We start from the raw sequence: 18,023 nt of genomic DNA, 5'->3' as shown, positions 1-18,023 counted from the left end.
GAGTACCAATCTTTACAGAAGCAGGCAACATCATGTTCTACTGCCAACCTTAGAGTAGCACCCAACTCATACCCCACTGCACTACCACAGCTCCCATACCTCAGTTACCTGACTGTACAATGGGACCCTAATATCTCCCTGCATCTTGGAATTGTTATGAGCAGTGTTAATCATGTAAAAGCACCTTAACAGTTCCTGGCCCATAGCTGCTAACCATTTCATGTGGTAGTTGCTGCTGTTACTATCATTTTAAGTAATTTTTATTACAATAACATTCTAGAATGATCTAAGATTTTGAATCTTATTTGCCAAACACCATGTGACCTGTAGTGCTCTTAATGTGACACTTTTCATCCTCAGGAATCTTGTGAACTGCCCCACTTAAGCCTGCAAAGGGCTGTGGGTTCTTATGGAGAACCTGCTCGTGGGCCCTTTGGGACCAGTGACTGTCTGTCTCCTCGGGGCTCCCTCCAGACTGCTGCTGAAAGGCGATCTGTAGAAGAGGAAAGTGTGTGTGGCTTTCATCCTGTGGTTTCCCTTTAAAGTCCTCTCTTCACTTGCTTAGAAGTGACTTTCATTGTAGGTGCTACAGGAATACACAAGTGACGACATGAACGTAGCTCCTGGTGACAGAGTTTGGGTCCGAGGCTGGTTTCCCATCCTATTCGAGCTCTCCTGCATCATTAACAGATGCAAGTTAGATGTACGAACAAGGTAATCCTGTCCCCGTGTGGCGGCCCCTGCAGCCCTGGCACGAGCCTCAGTCACATCCTCACCTGACCGCTGGTCTCCCGCTCTTCTCTGTTGTTCTTCCCTCTTGTGCACCTGGCTTGGCTTCCTCCAGAGGACTCACAGTCATGTTTGAGATCATGAAGAGCTACGGCCATACCTTTGAGAAACACTGGTGGCAGGATCTGTTCAGAATCGTGTTTAGGATTTTTGACAATATGAAGCTCCCAGAACAGCAGTCAGAGGTAAGAGAGTGACCGGAGCCTGGCCGGCCTGGGCCTGGCGAGCAGATCCTCTGGCCCTGGGCTGCTGCTTCCTCGGGCTGGGATGCGGAGGGCTGTCAGATGTGATGACGGAGACTGTTTCCTGGAGCTCTGCTTCCAGCTCCTCTAGGACAGAGACGCTGTTCTTGCTTGGGTACAGGGGAGCAGAAGTCAGGCCCCGGCCCCATCATCAGTCCCCATCCCCATTGTCTGTCTGCCTGGGCTCCGGGCCTCCAACCTGTCCACTTTCACAGGCTCCCTCCAGGTTTGAGGGTTCAAATCTACTTGACATTTGGGTTCTTTACAGTTTCTCTTTAGTGACCCTAACAGGGACGTTTCGGGGGGGTTCTTTCTTTTCTTCAGAATAAGTGATCTCAATGGCAGGTTGAGGCTTTTACATGACTCAGCTTTTCCATAAGTTTTGACGTGAATATCCAAACAAATCTGTTCACATTTACCCTTCAAACAGCAGTGCATGAGCGTCCCTGACTCCACACCCACAACACCTCTCCATATTCTAATTTGTTTAATCATTGCCAATTTGATAGGAAAAGCATCACCTTCGATATTACCAGCCCCTGCTTCATTACACATGTGCATTTCTTCATCTTTTTTATTTTTAAATTCTAGGCTACTTCATGTTTGCTTCTGTGATTTTACTTTTGAAATCCTGAGAATTAGCCCTTCCCTTTCTTTGTTTTTGATATTTGATTGTTCTTTACGTAAGCATGTACAAAGTATATTAGTTTCCATTCAGTAGTTGATACCCAGATTGTTCAATGGCATTTTGGGGGTATAAAATCTGTGCAGCATGTCAGCATCCTCTGCCCCTTTCCATCGTGGCTTCCCTAGTTCCTTACACCGTTTTTCTGGCTCCTTCTTGTTCTCTAAACTGATTTTGGGCAAATTCTGTCCTATTGGTCTCATGTGACTGATTGTTGTGAAGAACACGTACCTCCCAGCGATTGTTGGTCAGTTGCTGGGCCTGTCCTTTGTATGGCTGAAATGTGTTTGTGGGAGTTGCATAGCACTTCCCTTTCCCACAGCTGTATAAATATTCATGATTACTTCCTTTAATGGCATAGTATCATGTTGAGGAATTTAATGTATTCTGCATAGTTCATTCCTATTTTAGAGATTAAAGCTGTGACTGTCATTTTGAACATCTGTTTAATAGTGTGTCTTGTGGCTCTACTGAACCTCCCCATTGCTAGCCATTACTTTGTATCTGTTTTCGGTATATAAATGCCAGTGTGGTCAACATTTTTATACATAAGCCTGATTATTTCTCTAGGATCAATTCCTGGAAATAGTGGCCAGTGGGTGTGAGCATTTTTAAGGCTGTTGATGATACTACCAAATTGCTTTCCTGATAATGTTGCCAATAGTATAGGAGAACGTCCATCTCCCCCCAAGGAGGGTGACTTTTGGCATTGCTTTATATTGCTTTCCAGAAATCCGAGTGGATGACGACAACTTGCAATCATGCCCTTTATGCCATATGTGATGTGTTTACCCAGTTCTATGAAGCTTTGAACGAAGTCCTCCTGACGGATGTATTTGCACAATTGCAGTGGTGTGTAAAACAAGGTACTCCTTCACTCTGTAGGCGCAGTCCTTCCTGAGAGGGTGGTGTTTTTCAGTATGTGAGAGCATAGATGTTATGCCTAGGGGCTCGGGGAGATTTGTTTTGTTCCTAATTTATGGAGTTGGAGCCTAATAGCAACTCTACCCCTTACTCAGTTCATGAGGATTTCTTTAAGATGGCATGGGATTATTTTTGTGCATTATGCTATGATTTGATTTGTGCCTTTGTGTATGTCTGAAATTTCTACAATAAAATGTTCTTAAAGTGTGCTCCCATCAGTGGAGTTATGTGATTAGTGTGTGTTACATAGAACGATGATGGCAACAAATGTCCATATGTTCTTGACACAATGGATGTATGTATGGATTGTGATAAGAATTGTACAAGCCCCCAATAAAATGATTTAAAAAAGAAAAATGCCTTACTCACACATCAGACCTATATTCCGTAGATAGTTAAGGCCTAAATTAGTTACGTTTTTCAAAAATTCACTCAGTATTTAAGAGTGTAAATGGAAATAATAAAACCATTTGATACTTGACAAAGTAAAAATTAGAAGGGTAGTGTTTTAAGTGACAACATTTTTAAAAACCTTGGTCTAATATTTTCTATTTTTTCTTATCATTTCTTACATTTTAAAACAGCAAACTGTCACTCTCTCGTTCCCTAGCAACAAAAATATTGCCGATCTACACTATAAACCTTTTAATACTGTTTGTAGCCTTGCTTCATTCATTAAAGACCTGCAAACCCACCCACTGCATACCTCACAATAGGCAGGAGCACGGATTTGATTGGAATCCAAACAGCAGTTGGGGTTCAATGATAATGTTGTTTCATTTTGCAGATAATGAGCAGTTGGCTCGATCAGGTACCAATTGCTTAGAAAACCTAGTCATTTCCAATGGCGAGAAATTCAGCTCTGGAGTGTGGGATGAAACGTGCAGCTGCATGTTGGACATTTTCAAAACCACCATCCCACACATGTAAGTGCTAGTGGGGGTGGCTATGCTGTGAGTCCGTGTTCCGTGGGTGGATCCCTGGGACATTAATACTTTTCTTTCTTGCATCCCTTCAGTTTGCTGACATGGCGACCTGCCGGCATGGAGGAAGACTCCGCAGACAAACATTTGGTAGGCTGCCTTTTCCTGAATCCCGTGCTTCAGTAAAGGCCTCGTCAACCCAAAGTTTCTGTGCTTTCCTGAAGCCAAGTTTACATGTTCTCAAAACAATACATTTCATTAGGGGAAAAATAATGTTTTTTGGTAGCACATGGAGAAGAGTATTAAGGGAGCGAGTCAGTTCACCCAGTGGCAACCAGAGTACCTCTCTAACTGCTTTTTTGTGTAACGGTCCCAGCAGGCACCACACATACTTGAAATGAGGGATCATGTGGCACATGCGTATTGCTAACACTGTGAGCATTTTTCCATGTTCTACATATTCCCTGAGAACAGCCTTCTCAGTGGCTGTGCATTGTTTTGATTGATAATAACTAGCTTTCCCTTGTTGGATGAGTCTGAGGGCCATTGTCGTGTTTCACTATTATGAATAACACATTGATATGAGTCGTATTTATTGCTTCTTCTCCCCACTCCCCCTCCCCTCAGTTTCACTCTCTGCCTGTGGAATGGTAGTTATTTTTATGTGAGGCCTCATTGAGAATCTACTTTGAGCCCCATTTTAAAATTCCATGGTTATGGAGAAATTCAGATACTTGACATCTACTCCAAAACAACTATGAGACCACTAAGCTTTAAGTGGCAATTGAGATAAAGAAATGAAGTTCATTATTTAAACATTTCCTATTTTGCAATTCTGTCTTCCACTTTTATCTTAGGAATAAAAAAGCACCCACTAGCCACCACACTGATTTACTTTTAACTGAATCTCATGAAAAATGTGAGCCACTCACTGTTCGCTTGTGCTGTGCAGAGGCAGGCGCTCCCAGTTGGACGAGGAACGTGTGAAGGCTTGATGAGGGAGAAATCACTGAGATTCCTCAACCCTCCCCTGCAGCCCTGGGGGCAGGCATACTCTATCACTTTACTTTGAGCCCAGCCTGAAAGCCCAGCTAGGACAGCGGTGCTGAAGCCGGCCCATCTCTGCACAGCACTGCTGTCGGGGAAGAGAAATGAACACAGTCTTCCCCTCTGGTTTACTTGCAGGATGTGGACCTGGACCGCCAGTCCTTGAGCAGCACAGATAAGAATGCCTCAGAGAGGGCTCAGAGCCAGCTCTCCAACCCGACTGACGACAGCTGGAAGGGTAGACCGTACGCAAGTAAGAGCATTTCTTTTTGATGCTTTCCTTTGCTCTCTGCTTGTCTATTTCATATGCACATTTACTTGATGCAGATACTCAAGGGATACAGAGGGTCCAGGTGCTAAAAGGTTTCCTCCCTGCTCTTTGGTGTCAGCCAGCCAGTACCACCAGCTTAAGTTCCTTTCCCAAGACTTGTCATCCATTGAAACAAACATGTCCCGTATCGTCTGTCTGAATTAGCCTCCTCTGCCTTTTGTACAAGTGACGAAACCGGGTAGCTTTGTGCCAGGCACTGCTCCCTGTGTTTCACAGGCACGGTCTCATTGAATCTTGACAGTGGCCCTTGGAAGGAGGCACTGTTTTACATGGGAGTTACCTGTGGTTTAGACCATTGGCGGGTGCCAGTATGCTGTAGAGCTGGGGTGTAAACGGACCTTGGGCTGGCTGAGGAATGGGAGCTTCTTCGTGGTTTCTGCTCTGTTTAAAATTGTGTGCCCCGTTGTATGTCTTCATTATGATTCCACACCAGTCTGGAGGGCACATAAGACAACAGCCAGCTGTGGTCACCGTTACCTTGCGAAGTATTTTGAAAAAAAAAACTCACCCTTGAAATCCATGACAAAGGCCCCAAGGTAAGGTCAGATGTGCTATCTCTCAGAGCCACTGAGGCGGTGGACTTGGATTCTCCATCAGCCTCAGAGTGTCTGGCTTGTATGTGGAGACCAAGTATGTGTTTTGTTAAAAACAGGACCACTCTCAGTGCAATGAAGTGTCTGCACCCCAGAGATGCCCAGAATTTGAGGTAGTTCTCACCCCCGCAAGGAATGGTGGATCTGTTTCATCCAGCCTCCTTCTTGGGTTCAGTAAGAGGAGTGGCAGACAAAATCCCAGATACCACTTTTGTTGTGTCTGTCTGTCTCTGACAAGGTAGTATAATTGAATAAGTGAAACATCTCATAATGCCACTATTGGTTGGTTATTTGCCTTTATTAAAACTCATTCTGCTTAGAAAATTTCGAGCTTTATATATATAATTCCACAACCACTTAAAAGGCTGAAGGTTGCCTGACCTTGTTTCCCTTTACAAAAGCTTAGTGAATGTCTTACATTCTTATTCTATAACAAAAGGTTGGAATATGAAGCTTACCTCAACTTAGTAACATGCATGACATACCTCCCCTTCTCCATCCAGGCCAGGAAAGGAGAACATAAAGATAAACGAGACCCTGTCAGTCTGATCAGTTGGCAGAAACCATACCAATCCTTTGAGTAGAGGCTGCCAGTTACTGAAGAAAGGGGAAAGGAGGGCCCCGGGGCCCTCGATGTGGGAGACGTAGAAAGCACCTACGTACTTAGTCTGTACAGCAGAGAGTGCCCGGGAACTGGGAACTTAGAGGAGCCACACAGGCTCCCGGAGCAGAGAAGATGCCAGCTGGAGCTGGTGTGCAGGGGAGGCCCCTGGGGGCCCCGTAGAGCTCATCCTCTCACCGCATGTTTTCACAGGGATTGTTTGAACTGGTGTCCTGCTCCCACACTTCCTGCCCCTCCTTCCCTACCTTGTGTTGGTGCCACTTGATAACAGATGCCTTAGTCTCTGAGGCGGTAACAGCATTATGAAAAGTCAGAAATGCTGTGGGAATTACTAAACTGTGACACAGAGACCGCGATTGAGAAAACCTTCAATTAGCGAAACAACAATGTCTGTGAAGCACAGTAAAGCGAGGTGTTCCTGTACTTCAATCTCTTGCTTATCATCGGACCGCTCCGTGGGAACAGGATTTTGTTATGTGTTTTCCTTCCTCTGGCTTAGCATTAAGAGTTATGCCTGGCATGTGCTAGGAGCTCAGTGAGTACTCATTCACTCTTATCACCTAATATAGATCAGAAACTGTTTGCCAGCCTCCTTATCAAGTGTGTGGTCCAGCTGGAACTGATACAGGCCATTGACAACATCGTGTTCTACCCTGCAACGAGCAAAAAAGAAGATGCAGAGCACCTCGTTGCTGCCCAGGTAATGACAGCCCAGCCACAAGCTGGGCACCCTCAGTGCAGGGAGGCTGTGCAGACATAGTGGTGTGCCGGAGCCAGCTTAGACCAGGCTGGGCAGAGCTGATTGTGCTTAGCAGTTCCCAGCTCCACAGTTAGTGGTATCATCTCAGTAGCTTGAAACTTGCCACAATGGGAATATTTGTACCATAGAAAATGACAGACACCACAGATCAGGGCGCCCAGCCCCAAAGTAACTTACAGGCACACCACTGCTCAGATGCCACCTTGAAGGTTCGAAATGAGTGTTACTAATCAGGGGACTGTTGCCTATGATTGGCGTGTAATTTAACCACATACAATGAAGGAAACTGTGTGAATAAAGGTCCCAGTGTTTTCATTTCGAAAACACACATTTTGTTTCGTACATTGCAACCTTTCATGTATAAGATACTCTTGAAAATCTCTCACACTTTTCTGTTACATTATTGTACTGTGGTGGCTTGCATGTTGCTGTGATGCTGGAAGCTGTATCATCAGCATTTCAAATACCAGCAGGGTCACCCAAGGTGAACAGGTTTTAACAGTGCTTCCAGGCTAAGAACACGCTACACAAAAGGAATAGGCTTTCCGCTTCTGAATAGCAGTGGGACGTCGGCAGATCTACTGGGAAAAGAGTCCCTGTGACTGAGGAAGAGCTGTCATCTCAAAGTAGAGTTGACCATAATAATACAGATGGAGAAAAGCTCTCCAGACATCACGTGCTGCTGAGGCACGACTCAGAATGGGGGGAAATGGCTGCACACATCCATGAAAACGTGTGTGTGGAATGTCTAAAGAATGAATCTAGCAACATTGAAAGTTTCCAGAAATACAATGGGACACATAAAGATGCATATATTATAGGCATTAGTGAGCTGAAATGGACTGGTATTGGTCATTTTGAATCAGATAATCAATCATATGGTTTACTGTGCCAAGAATAACACATTCAACAACAGAAATGGCATTGTGTTTGTTGTCAGAAAGAACACTTCAAGGTCGATCCTCTGTGATAGGACAGTATCTGTCCACATACAAGGAAGGCCAGTCACTACAAGTAGTGTTCAGATTTACTCACCAACCGCTGTAGCTAGGGATGAAAAAATTGAAGAATTCTACCAACGTTTTCCATCTGAAATTGATATTACATGCAATCAAACAAGATGCATTGATAATTATTGATAATTGGAATGTGAACGTTAGAAACTGAGAAAGCAATTGTAGTTGAGAAATGCTGTTTGGATGGTATAAATGAAGCTGGAGATAATATAATAGAATTTTGAAAGACCAACGACTTCTTCACTGCAAATATGTATTTCAACATCATCAACTGCAATTATGCACGTGGACTTCTCCAGTTGGAACACACAGGATTCAAATTGACTATGTAGAAAGAGACAATGGAGAAGCTCAGTATCCTGAGCCAAAACAATCCCAGGGACTGACTGTGAAACAAACCATCAATTGCTTATCTGTAAGTTGAAGCTGAAAACATTAAAACAAGTCCATGAGAGACAACATAGAACCCTGGGTATATCCTACCTCAATTTCAAGAACATCCCATAAAGAGATTTGCCTCATTGAACACTAACGACAAGAAGACCTGATGAACCTGAGATGACATCAAGAACATCATACACAAGGAAAGGAAATTGTCATAAAGGAGGCAGCCAAGACAGAAAAAATCCACATGGGTATCAGAAGAAACAATGAAACTTTCTCTGATCGTAAAGTAGCTAAAGCATATGGAAAAAGTGATGAACTAAAAGCACAACAGAACATTTCAAAGAGCAGCTCAAGAAGAGAAAGTATTAACACACCAGGGACAAGGGAACAACAAGTGATCCAAAATTGATGGCTAGGAGGGTGTAGGAGGCCTGATAGGGCTTGATCATGGGCATTGTAAACAAGAGGAATCACTGAAACCCAAATGAAGGCTAAACATGATAGTGGGACAAGAGTAAAGTAAAAGGAAATAGAGGAAACGACTAAGAGGCAAAGGGCATTTCTAGAGATCTAAATACAGACATGTGCATATGTAAATATATTTATATATGACAATAGGGAAATAGATCTATAGGCATATACTTATCAGTTTAGTATTAAGGTAGCAGGTGGACATTGGGCCTCTACTTATGTACTCCCTCAATGCAAGAACACGCATTGAACAACTGGCATTCCATGATGCTCACCTTCCCAACAACGATCACTGAAGACAAAGCGGGTACATAAGTAAATATGAAGAAAGCTGATGATGCCCGGCTACCAAAAGATGCAGCGTCTGGGGTCTTACAGGGTTAAAGGTAAACAAGAGGCGATCTAGCTGAGAAGCAACAAACCCCACATGGAAGAAGCACACCAGCCTGTGTGATCACGAGGTGTCAATCAGATCAGGTATCAGGCATCAAAGAACAAAAAAATGATATCATTGTTAATGAGGGGGAGTGCAGAATCGAGACCCAAAGCCCATCTGTAGGCAACTGGACATCCCCTCACAGAAGGGTTGTGGGGAGAAGACGAGCCAGTCAGGGTATATTTCATCACTGATCAAGCATACAACTTTCTTCTAGTTCTTAAATGCTTCCTCCTCCCACTATCATGACCCCAATTCTACCTTACACATCCAGCTAAGACCACACCATGTACACTGGTACAGATAGAGCTGGAAACATAGGGAATCCAGGACAGATAAACCCCTGATGACTAACAATAAGAGTAGTGATACCAGGAGAGGAAAGGGAAGGTGAGGGAGAAAGGGGCAACCGATCACGAGCTACACAGAACCCCTTCCCTGGGGGACGGACAACAGAAAAGTGGGTAAAGGGAGACATTGGATGCCAGGGGAAGCCAGCCCCTAACACCTCATTACGGGTCTGGTAGGCACAATTGTACAGTGATAATAAGTAAAGATCATAGTAAAGTCATCGAGAGCATGAGCGATAGAGACATTACAATAAGGCATTCAGACATGTTTCATGGCAGCATGCTCACCTCAGCCCCACTTGGTAGTCCACGTGGAGGGAGAGAGAGAAGGGAAGGAGGGCAAGGGGAAAGGGAACAGAGGACAGGGGAGGAGAGGGGGAAGAGAGGGTGAGAGGAAGAGACGAGCAAGAGAGAGCTATCTCTTGCTAACCCAGCCTTATATTACCTTTTGGGGGCGTGCAAGCCCACTGATTACAGGTAAAGACCTATGTCACAGGAAAGGGTTGCACTATAGGTTATACAGCAATGAGAGGGAGTGGTCTAGGGACATGCACACAATAGGAAGAGGAGGGATTGGGGGCATACATGTGACAAGATGAGTGGAACCTAGAGTCAGGATGCAGCTTAACTTTGACCTGTTCTCTGGGTCTCCATAGGAACCATTAGAAGTAGGGTGCAAGCTCCCAATAAAATGATTCAAACAAACAAACCTTTTTTATACTTCGGCTGAATTTACAGCAATTGTTTTGATGATATTTTTAGCTCTTTGAACACTTTCAGGAATTGCATGATTCACTCATATATCTCGTGGAAATTTGTGCTGTAACAAAGCTGAAATGAAAGAGTATGTCTCCCTCTGGTTATTTGGTACTTTTTCTCTTTACATAATATGTATGTTTACTGAAGTAATAAATGTAATAAAATAATAAATGAAGGAATAAAGCTAGCATTTCATCAAAAGTATAATGAGTTTTATGAAATGAATAAATATTACAAGCAAAACGAAGATGAGAGTATTATAATGAAATATGCAAAGACCTGGAATTAGACATCAAAAAGGAAGAAGACGCTCAGCATGTCACCAGCTGAAAGAACTGGAGAAAAAAAATTGAGCCTCAAGTTGTAATACTGGAAGATTCTATGGGCAAATATTGAATGATGTAGGAACCATCTCAAAGAAGATGGAAAAGATACACAGAGTCACTTTACCAAAAATAACTGATTGACACCCATGTCAAGAGCCAGCACATAATCAGGAAACCTGTGGTACTGAAGGAAGTCAACCAAACTTCACTGAGGGCATGAGTAAAGAACAGACTATAGGAATTGACAAAATACCAATTCAAGTGTTTCAGCAAACTAACAAAGCACTAGAGGCTCTCACTCATCAATGCCACTAAACTTTGATAGCTACCTGGCCAGTCACTGGGAAAAACACATGTTTCTACCCATTCCAAAGGTGTCCCAACAAAATGCAGAAGCTATTGAACCATATCATTAGTAGAACATGCAAGTAAACTTTTGCTGATGATCATTCAACAACAATTGCCACAATACATCAACAAGGAGCTCGGCAGAGGTTCGAGCTGGATTCAGAAGAGGACACGGAATAAGGGATATTATGGCTGATATCTGATGGATCTTGATTGAATGCATACAATGCCACAAAGATGTTTGCTTTCATTTTACAACTGCAAAAGCATTGGATTGTGTGAATCATAACAAACTATGGATAGCATTGAGAAGAACAGGAATTCCAGAACACTTCATTTTACTCACATGGAACCAGTACATGGACCAAGAAGCGGGTGTTCTAACAGTGCAAGGAATGCTGCGTGATTCAAAATCAGGAAAGGTCCTTGTCAGGGTTGGACTGGACAAGTAGGGAGCACTGTGATAAATGCAGGAGAAACCGAAGTTGTCAAGGACGTCTTTAATCTTGTTTGCCTCTGTAATCAATGCTCATGGAGGCCGCAGGCAAAATCAAATCACACCGTATTAGGCAAATCTGCTGCACAAGATCTCTTTAAAGTGTTCAAGAACAAGGTTGCAACTTTGAGGACTGAGATGCTCCTAGCCCAAGCCGTGCTTTTTCAGATGCCTTATATGCACATGAAAGTTGGACGTTGAATAAAAATGACAGAAGAGGAATCTATACATTTGATTTATGGTATTGGTAAAGTACCTTGAAAGTTTCATGGACTGCCAAAAGAACAAATAAATCTGTCTTGGAAGAAGTACAGCCAAAATGCTCCTTAGAAGGGAAGATGTTCAGACCAAAACCTGGAAAAGCACATCATTCCAAAGTAGAAGGTCAACCAATAACAAAGACAGTGAGGTGGATTGACATGGTGACTACACAACCATAGCAACAATTGTCAGGATTGGCAGGACGAGGCGGTGTTTCATTCTCTTGTGCATAGTGACTATGAGCTGGAACCAACCTGGTGGCATTTAACACCATTCTTGAAATTACAGAAACTGAGTGTCCAAAAATTGAGTAGTACACTTTATACCATGGGTTGCAAACTGGAAAGCTTTCAGGCTTACAGGTCCTCGGAGTGGATGGCATAGGCTGAATGGGGACTGTGGTGAAGCAGAGGGATGCCCACCAATGTGGTGCACCCGACTCAGCAGAGGGCCGGCCACCATCTAGCGATCTTGTTTTCCGTCTCGTAGTTTTCCGGAGAAACCATAATTGAAAGATCATTAATAACCAGATGCCACCTTTGTTTAGCCTAAATTTTTCTATCTTTCCATCAGGATGTTTGATATTTTGCCACATGCATCCATTTCTCTCTCTCTCTCTCTCTCTCTCTCTCTCTCTCTCTCTCTCTCTCTCTCTCTCTCTCTCTCTCTCAGTACATGTAGGTTCCCTTTAACAACTCCTGTATTGTCCAACACTTTGCTTTTACTTTTGAACTGTTTGGAAATAGAAAGGATCTTCTAAACCTCTGTAGTCAATCAAGTCAGTGTGGAAACACACTCATGCAGTGTAGGCCACACTGACAGAATGGGATCCTAGCCAGCAGAGTCTTCATGATACATGAGCTCATTCTATCCTTTCATGAATCAGTGAGCGGAACAGTTCACGGTGTTGAGAAATGAAGTGACACTTAAAATAGCAGCCAGCTTGGAGACTCGAGACAGCCTTCATCTGAGCTCAGTGTCTTTGGAAAGCTTTCTTGCTGATGCTTCAGTTAATCCGTCATGTTCAGTTCGCTCTCCTCCCCCGTCCCTTCTCTAGCAAGACACACTGGATGCTGAGATCCACATAGAGACGGAGGACCAGGGCATGTACAAGTACATGTCGACCCACCACCTCTTCAAGCTACTGGACTGTTTGCAGGAGTCCCACTCGTTCTCAAAGGCCTTCAACTCCAATTACGAGCAGCGCACCGTCCTGTGGCGAGCAGGTAGGACCACACAGTGGATGGGACAAGTGGCCACACTGCCCACCGTCCTCGAACATGAGAACCTTTGGGGAATTTCTGCTATTTTAATCACCGCTAAAGTCACTTACTGACTATTTTTATGCTTGGAGAGATGGAAGGGAGATACTCGCTAGATTTCAGCAAGAGCACTGGCGAGCTCTCGGCATAAGATGAAATAGCAAATTGAATGTTGGAACTTGAGTTGGTTTAGAAAGTCAAGAAATTTTACCCTAAATTAAACTATGGTAGTTAATAGAATAGTAAAAATGTAGTGGGACAGGAAGAACTAAAGACATTCTCCCTTTTCCTAAGGCTTTTAGAGTTTCTTGATTCTACCTTTCTTTTCTCCCTTCACCTCCAAAAACCAAATACATAATCCTGGTGCTAAGTCTGATTTTTCAATAATTGCTTTTTACGGAAATGGGACTATTTCTGTACTAGACATGCTCTTTATAATCAGCTTAAGTTTCACATCATATTTACGTACTTTGAAAATACATGCGACTGTAGATCTATAAAGATCCATGAAGAGATATGTTTCTTATATACGAAGGTAGAATTTTATGCTGAGTCCTTAAGACCTCTTATAATTCAAAATTCAAATAATTAAAGAGGTATAATCCATAGGCCTATGAGTAAAGGAAAAGAATTGCATGATTACGTTAGTGTATGTTAGACATGTTAGCACATGTCTGTACAGACACTGGGATTGCAGTTTTGATTTTTAATGCAGTTTAAGCCATTTGCATATCTATTTTTAAAGTTTAACACGCCACCTCATCAGCTTTTTTAAAATGACTTTCCATAGTTTTAATACAGATTTGGGGACATTGAATGACATTACTAACCACTATTTAAGAATACAATTTAAAATAATTACAATTGCTTTTGCACAAAGTGAAAAATTTGCTACATAGAAACATGCTAAAATTCTGAAGGGCTATTAGTTTTAAGCAGATGAATGTAAAACTTCACCTGTCACTTGAAGCTTTCTACCTCAAGTCACTGAGCTATACTAGAGGGCTTTGAAAATTCGTGGAAAACTTTGCTTAGTCTTTCAATTCCATTTTTGCATGAAATTTTTGAAGCCCTCTTGTATTATGTATAGGAAATATTTTGTGTTTCATTAAAAGTGGCTATGTTAGGGTCCCACCCTGTGCCTGCTCATTATCCTAGAAATGTACACTACTTATATGACTCTCATCCCTAGGCTTTAAGGGGAAGTCTAAGCCCAACCTTTTAAAACAAGAAACCAGCAGCCTGGCCTGCTGTTTGCGGATCCTGTTTCGAATGTATGTCGATGAGAACCGCAAGGATTCCTGGGAAGAAATACAGCAACGACTTTTAACGTAAGATTGGTTTACTATTTATAGCATACAAAGGTATCACCACAATACTGTGAATCAGAGGTCCCAATTATCTATTTTTCCTGATTCATGCATTTTTTTGTTAGTTAGATTGTTTATTCTGAAAATTAGGTCTTCTAGTTTAGATCTTATGCTATCTTCTAGGAATTTTATAGTTTAACCATAATTCCCTTTTAATGTTCATCTTTGTGCATGGTGTGAAGTATGAGTCCTATTTAGTTTTCCTTCAATGTGGCTATTCAGTTTTGCCAGTCCCATTTGTTTAAAGAGGTTTTTTTTCCCCCAGTAAGTGGACTGTGAGCCATTTAATGTTGAAGACTAGCTGAGTAGCCTTTTTATAGGTTCCCAAACTTATTTGACCTACTGCTCCCTTTTCAGAATAAAATTACTCAGCACCTCTCTGGTCATTAAAAGCTAATACTATAGCCCATAATCCATGATAAAATGTTAGATATCTGCTTGTGGAGCCCCTCTAGGTCAGTCCAGCACCCGCCCCTCCCCACTGCCCTCCTTCCAGGGCGGCAGTATTTCCCACTTTGGAGAACACTGCGCTAGGTGGGTGGGTGTACTTTGTTCTATGTGTCTGTCATGGTACCCGGTACCAAGCTGTTTAGTTTTGAGACTGGGAAATAGGATACTCCTACTGTGTTCTTTTTTTCAATGGTGCTTTAGTTATTCAGGATTTCCTTCCTTTACATATAAAGTTGGAGACTACATATATTTTTTAACTCTCTAAAAAATGTGACTGGGATTTGGATCAGGATTGCACTGTCACTGTAGATTGCTTTTGGTATTACTGACATTTTCAGAATGCTCGATCTTCCGATCTGTAAGCATGAAATGTTTTCCTGTATGTAGATCGCTTTTAGCTTCTTGCACAGTAGTTTTATAGTGTTCTTTGTATACGTTGTGTAAGTCTCTGGTTAGGTTTATTCTTAGATTTGTGTTGCTATTGTTTGGATGGGTGAGGAGGGGTAACTGTAAATTGTGTTGTTTTCTTGCTTTCCTTTTCAGAGTACACTTCATTGTAGAGATGAACCTATCGGTGTTTGTGCATTCGTCTTTACCTACCGCTTTGCTGAACCCTTCTTTTAGTTCCGTTAACTTTCTTGTGGCATCTGGGGATTTTTTTTTATTGGGGCTCATACAACTCTTATCACAATCCATACATACATCAATTGAGTAAAGCGCCCTTATACATTCATTGCACTCGTCATTCTCAAAATTTGCCTTCTACTTGGGTTCCTGGAATCAGCTCGTTTTCCTTTTTTTCCCATCCCCCTCCCTCTCCGCTCCCCCCTGCACCTTTAATAGTTTATAAATAATTATTTTATCTTATCTTACACTCCCCGGCGTCTCCCCTCACCCGCCTCCCCCTTGCCCATCTCCCAGAGAGGAGGTTACACATAGATCTCCGAGATCGGTTCTCCCTTTCTACACCCCCTTCCCTCCCGGTGTCGCCTCTCCCACCGCTGGTCCTGAGGAGTTCGTCCGTCCTAGATTCCCTGTGTTTCCAGATCCCTACTGCACCGCTGTGCATCCTCTGGTGTAACCAGGTCCTCAGGTAGAATTGGGGTCATGATAATTGGGAGGGTGGGGATTTTTTTTAATGGTGTCATCATTTGCATTACATCAAGAGCGATTGAGCTGTGGTTTTCCTTTTGCCTGGTGTCTTTGCCTGGCGTTGGTGTCAGGGTTATGCTAGCTTCATAGAATGCATTGTGATTTTCCTTTTCTGTGTTCCAGAATAGTTTGAGTAGATGGGTGTTGCAGAATAGACTGAGGTGATGAGTGTCACCTTTTCTCTGGATGTTTGGTAGACGCCTCCAGTGAAACCATCCGGTTCCAAGCTGCTTTTTCCCCTGGGAGTCAAGTGACCGCCTCCGCAGTTTCTTCTTGTGATAGGAGTCTGTTCACATTTTCTACCGCACTTTGAGTGTTTCTAGAAACTCAAATTGTTTGAGTTCAGTTTCTTTTTAGTAAGGTTCCTTTATGATTCTTTTCACCTTCGCTGGCTGTATTAAAATGTCACTCGTCTCATTTCTTACTTGGTTATTCATGCCTTCATATTTTTTTCCATTGTCATTTTGGCCAGTGGTTTGTCAAATGTATTGATCCTCTTGAAGAACCAACTTCCAGCCCTGTTTGAATTATTTTTCTGTTTTCTATTTCATGTATTTCTAGTCTAATTATTAATGTCCTTCTTCTGGTGGCTATGATTGTCTTTTACTATTCATTTTCTATTTGTTCAAGTTGGAGGGTTTAGCTATTGATTTTTGCCTGTTCTTTTTTGTTTTATGTATTTATTGCTCTAAAGTCTCCTCTGAGTCTTGCTTTTGATATGTCCCAAAAGTTGAAGTATGTTGCATTTTCATTTCTTATTTGACTCACTGCATACACTCAACTAGAAGCCAAGTTTTTCAGCACAAATTTTATGCAGTTTTTGTAGTAAAATTAGGTGCCTCGGCGGATATTCGGGTCGGCTTATGCTCGAGTATAAATGGTAACTTCTTTTAAAATTATCTATTGCCTACTAGTTTGTAAATCAAGTATTGTTCAGCCTCCATGTGTTTGATTCCCGCCCCTCCCCCTTGTTCTTTGTTGATTTCTAGTTGTATAGCCTTAAAATCTAGGAAGATGTTTTGTATAATTGCCATATATTTTAATGTATCTAGGCTTTCTTTGTGGCCTTAATACAGTCTGTTACTAGAGAGTGATTCGTGTAAATTAGAGAAGAAGATGTACTCAGCTGCTGTGAATGGAATGTTCTGCGTGTGTCCGAGGTCAAGTTAGTTGCTTGTGTTATTCAGATCTTCTGTTGTTTCTTTCTAGTTGTTCCACCCATGATCAAAAGTGTATGTTCAATGTCCTACAATTATAATAGAGCCGTTTGTTTCTCTTTTCAGTGCTGTGCGGGTTTGTTTTATGCAATCTGAACTGCTCTCATTGGATGCATAAATACTTATGATGGCTACATCTTCTTGGTGGATCAAGCCCTTTAAACATCAGCTAGTGCTCATCTTTGCTTCTTGTAATGAATTTTGGACTTACCGTTTATACTCAATTATAAGCCGACCAGAGTATAAGCCGAGGTACCGAATTATTACCTGGGAAACCAGAAAAACTGGTCGACTCGAGTATAAGCCTAGGGTGGGAAATGCAGGATGTGAATTAACACAGAGACCAGAGGGGAGAGACTGAGCGCAGCCACAGACACATCCTTACCAGTTCAGCTGCCGGCGTAAGTGAATCACTCCGGGTGCTTCTGCAAATTGGAGCCGTCCACGTTATAGGACGACTCTTTTGATTGGTTAGATGTGAGTAGACAAACATTCAAAGCCCTGCAGTGTCAGCGGGACTTTGAATGAACAGCGGAGAAACGGCAATCACCCGGCAATCACATTTTTTTGTGCTGAAAAACTCCGCTTATACACGAGTATATACGGTAGTATATTTTGTCGGAGATTGCTGTGCCACTCCTGCTTTTTCTCCTGGTTATTGTTTGCTTGTTTGGGGTTTTTTTTTTAATCATTTTATTAGGGGCTCATACAACTCTTATCACAATCCATACACATATCAGTTGTGTCCAGCACATTTGTACATTCATTGCCCTCATTCTCAAATGTTTTCTTTTAAATCCTTTTAT

The 18,023-nt window shown here is 42.4% G+C and overlaps 1 protein-coding gene across 2 annotated transcripts in view; it reads left to right on the top strand.

Moving 5' to 3' along the window:
• ARFGEF2 (ARF guanine nucleotide exchange factor 2) overlaps positions 1 to 18,023 on the top strand; it is a 106,885-nt gene that overhangs the window by 79,100 nt on the left and 9,762 nt on the right. For both annotated transcript variants that reach the window (XM_075528616.1, XM_075528615.1), the window contains exons 29-37: positions 584 to 714; positions 845 to 974; positions 2,447 to 2,582; positions 3,428 to 3,566; positions 3,659 to 3,713; positions 4,749 to 4,863; positions 6,726 to 6,856; positions 12,824 to 12,992; positions 14,221 to 14,359. In XM_075528616.1, the coding sequence (XP_075384731.1) occupies positions 584 to 714; positions 845 to 974; positions 2,447 to 2,582; positions 3,428 to 3,566; positions 3,659 to 3,713; positions 4,749 to 4,863; positions 6,726 to 6,856; positions 12,824 to 12,992; positions 14,221 to 14,359 (1,145 nt within the window). The remainder of the gene's footprint in view (positions 1 to 583; positions 715 to 844; positions 975 to 2,446; positions 2,583 to 3,427; positions 3,567 to 3,658; positions 3,714 to 4,748; positions 4,864 to 6,725; positions 6,857 to 12,823; positions 12,993 to 14,220; positions 14,360 to 18,023) is intronic.

This window comes from Tenrec ecaudatus, chromosome 12, assembly GCF_050624435.1.
Source record: "Tenrec ecaudatus isolate mTenEca1 chromosome 12, mTenEca1.hap1, whole genome shotgun sequence".
NCBI lineage: Eukaryota > Metazoa > Chordata > Mammalia > Afrosoricida > Tenrecidae > Tenrec > Tenrec ecaudatus.
The sequence above is the reverse complement of the archived record's forward strand: the minus strand, read 5'-3'. Positions and strand labels throughout refer to the sequence as shown.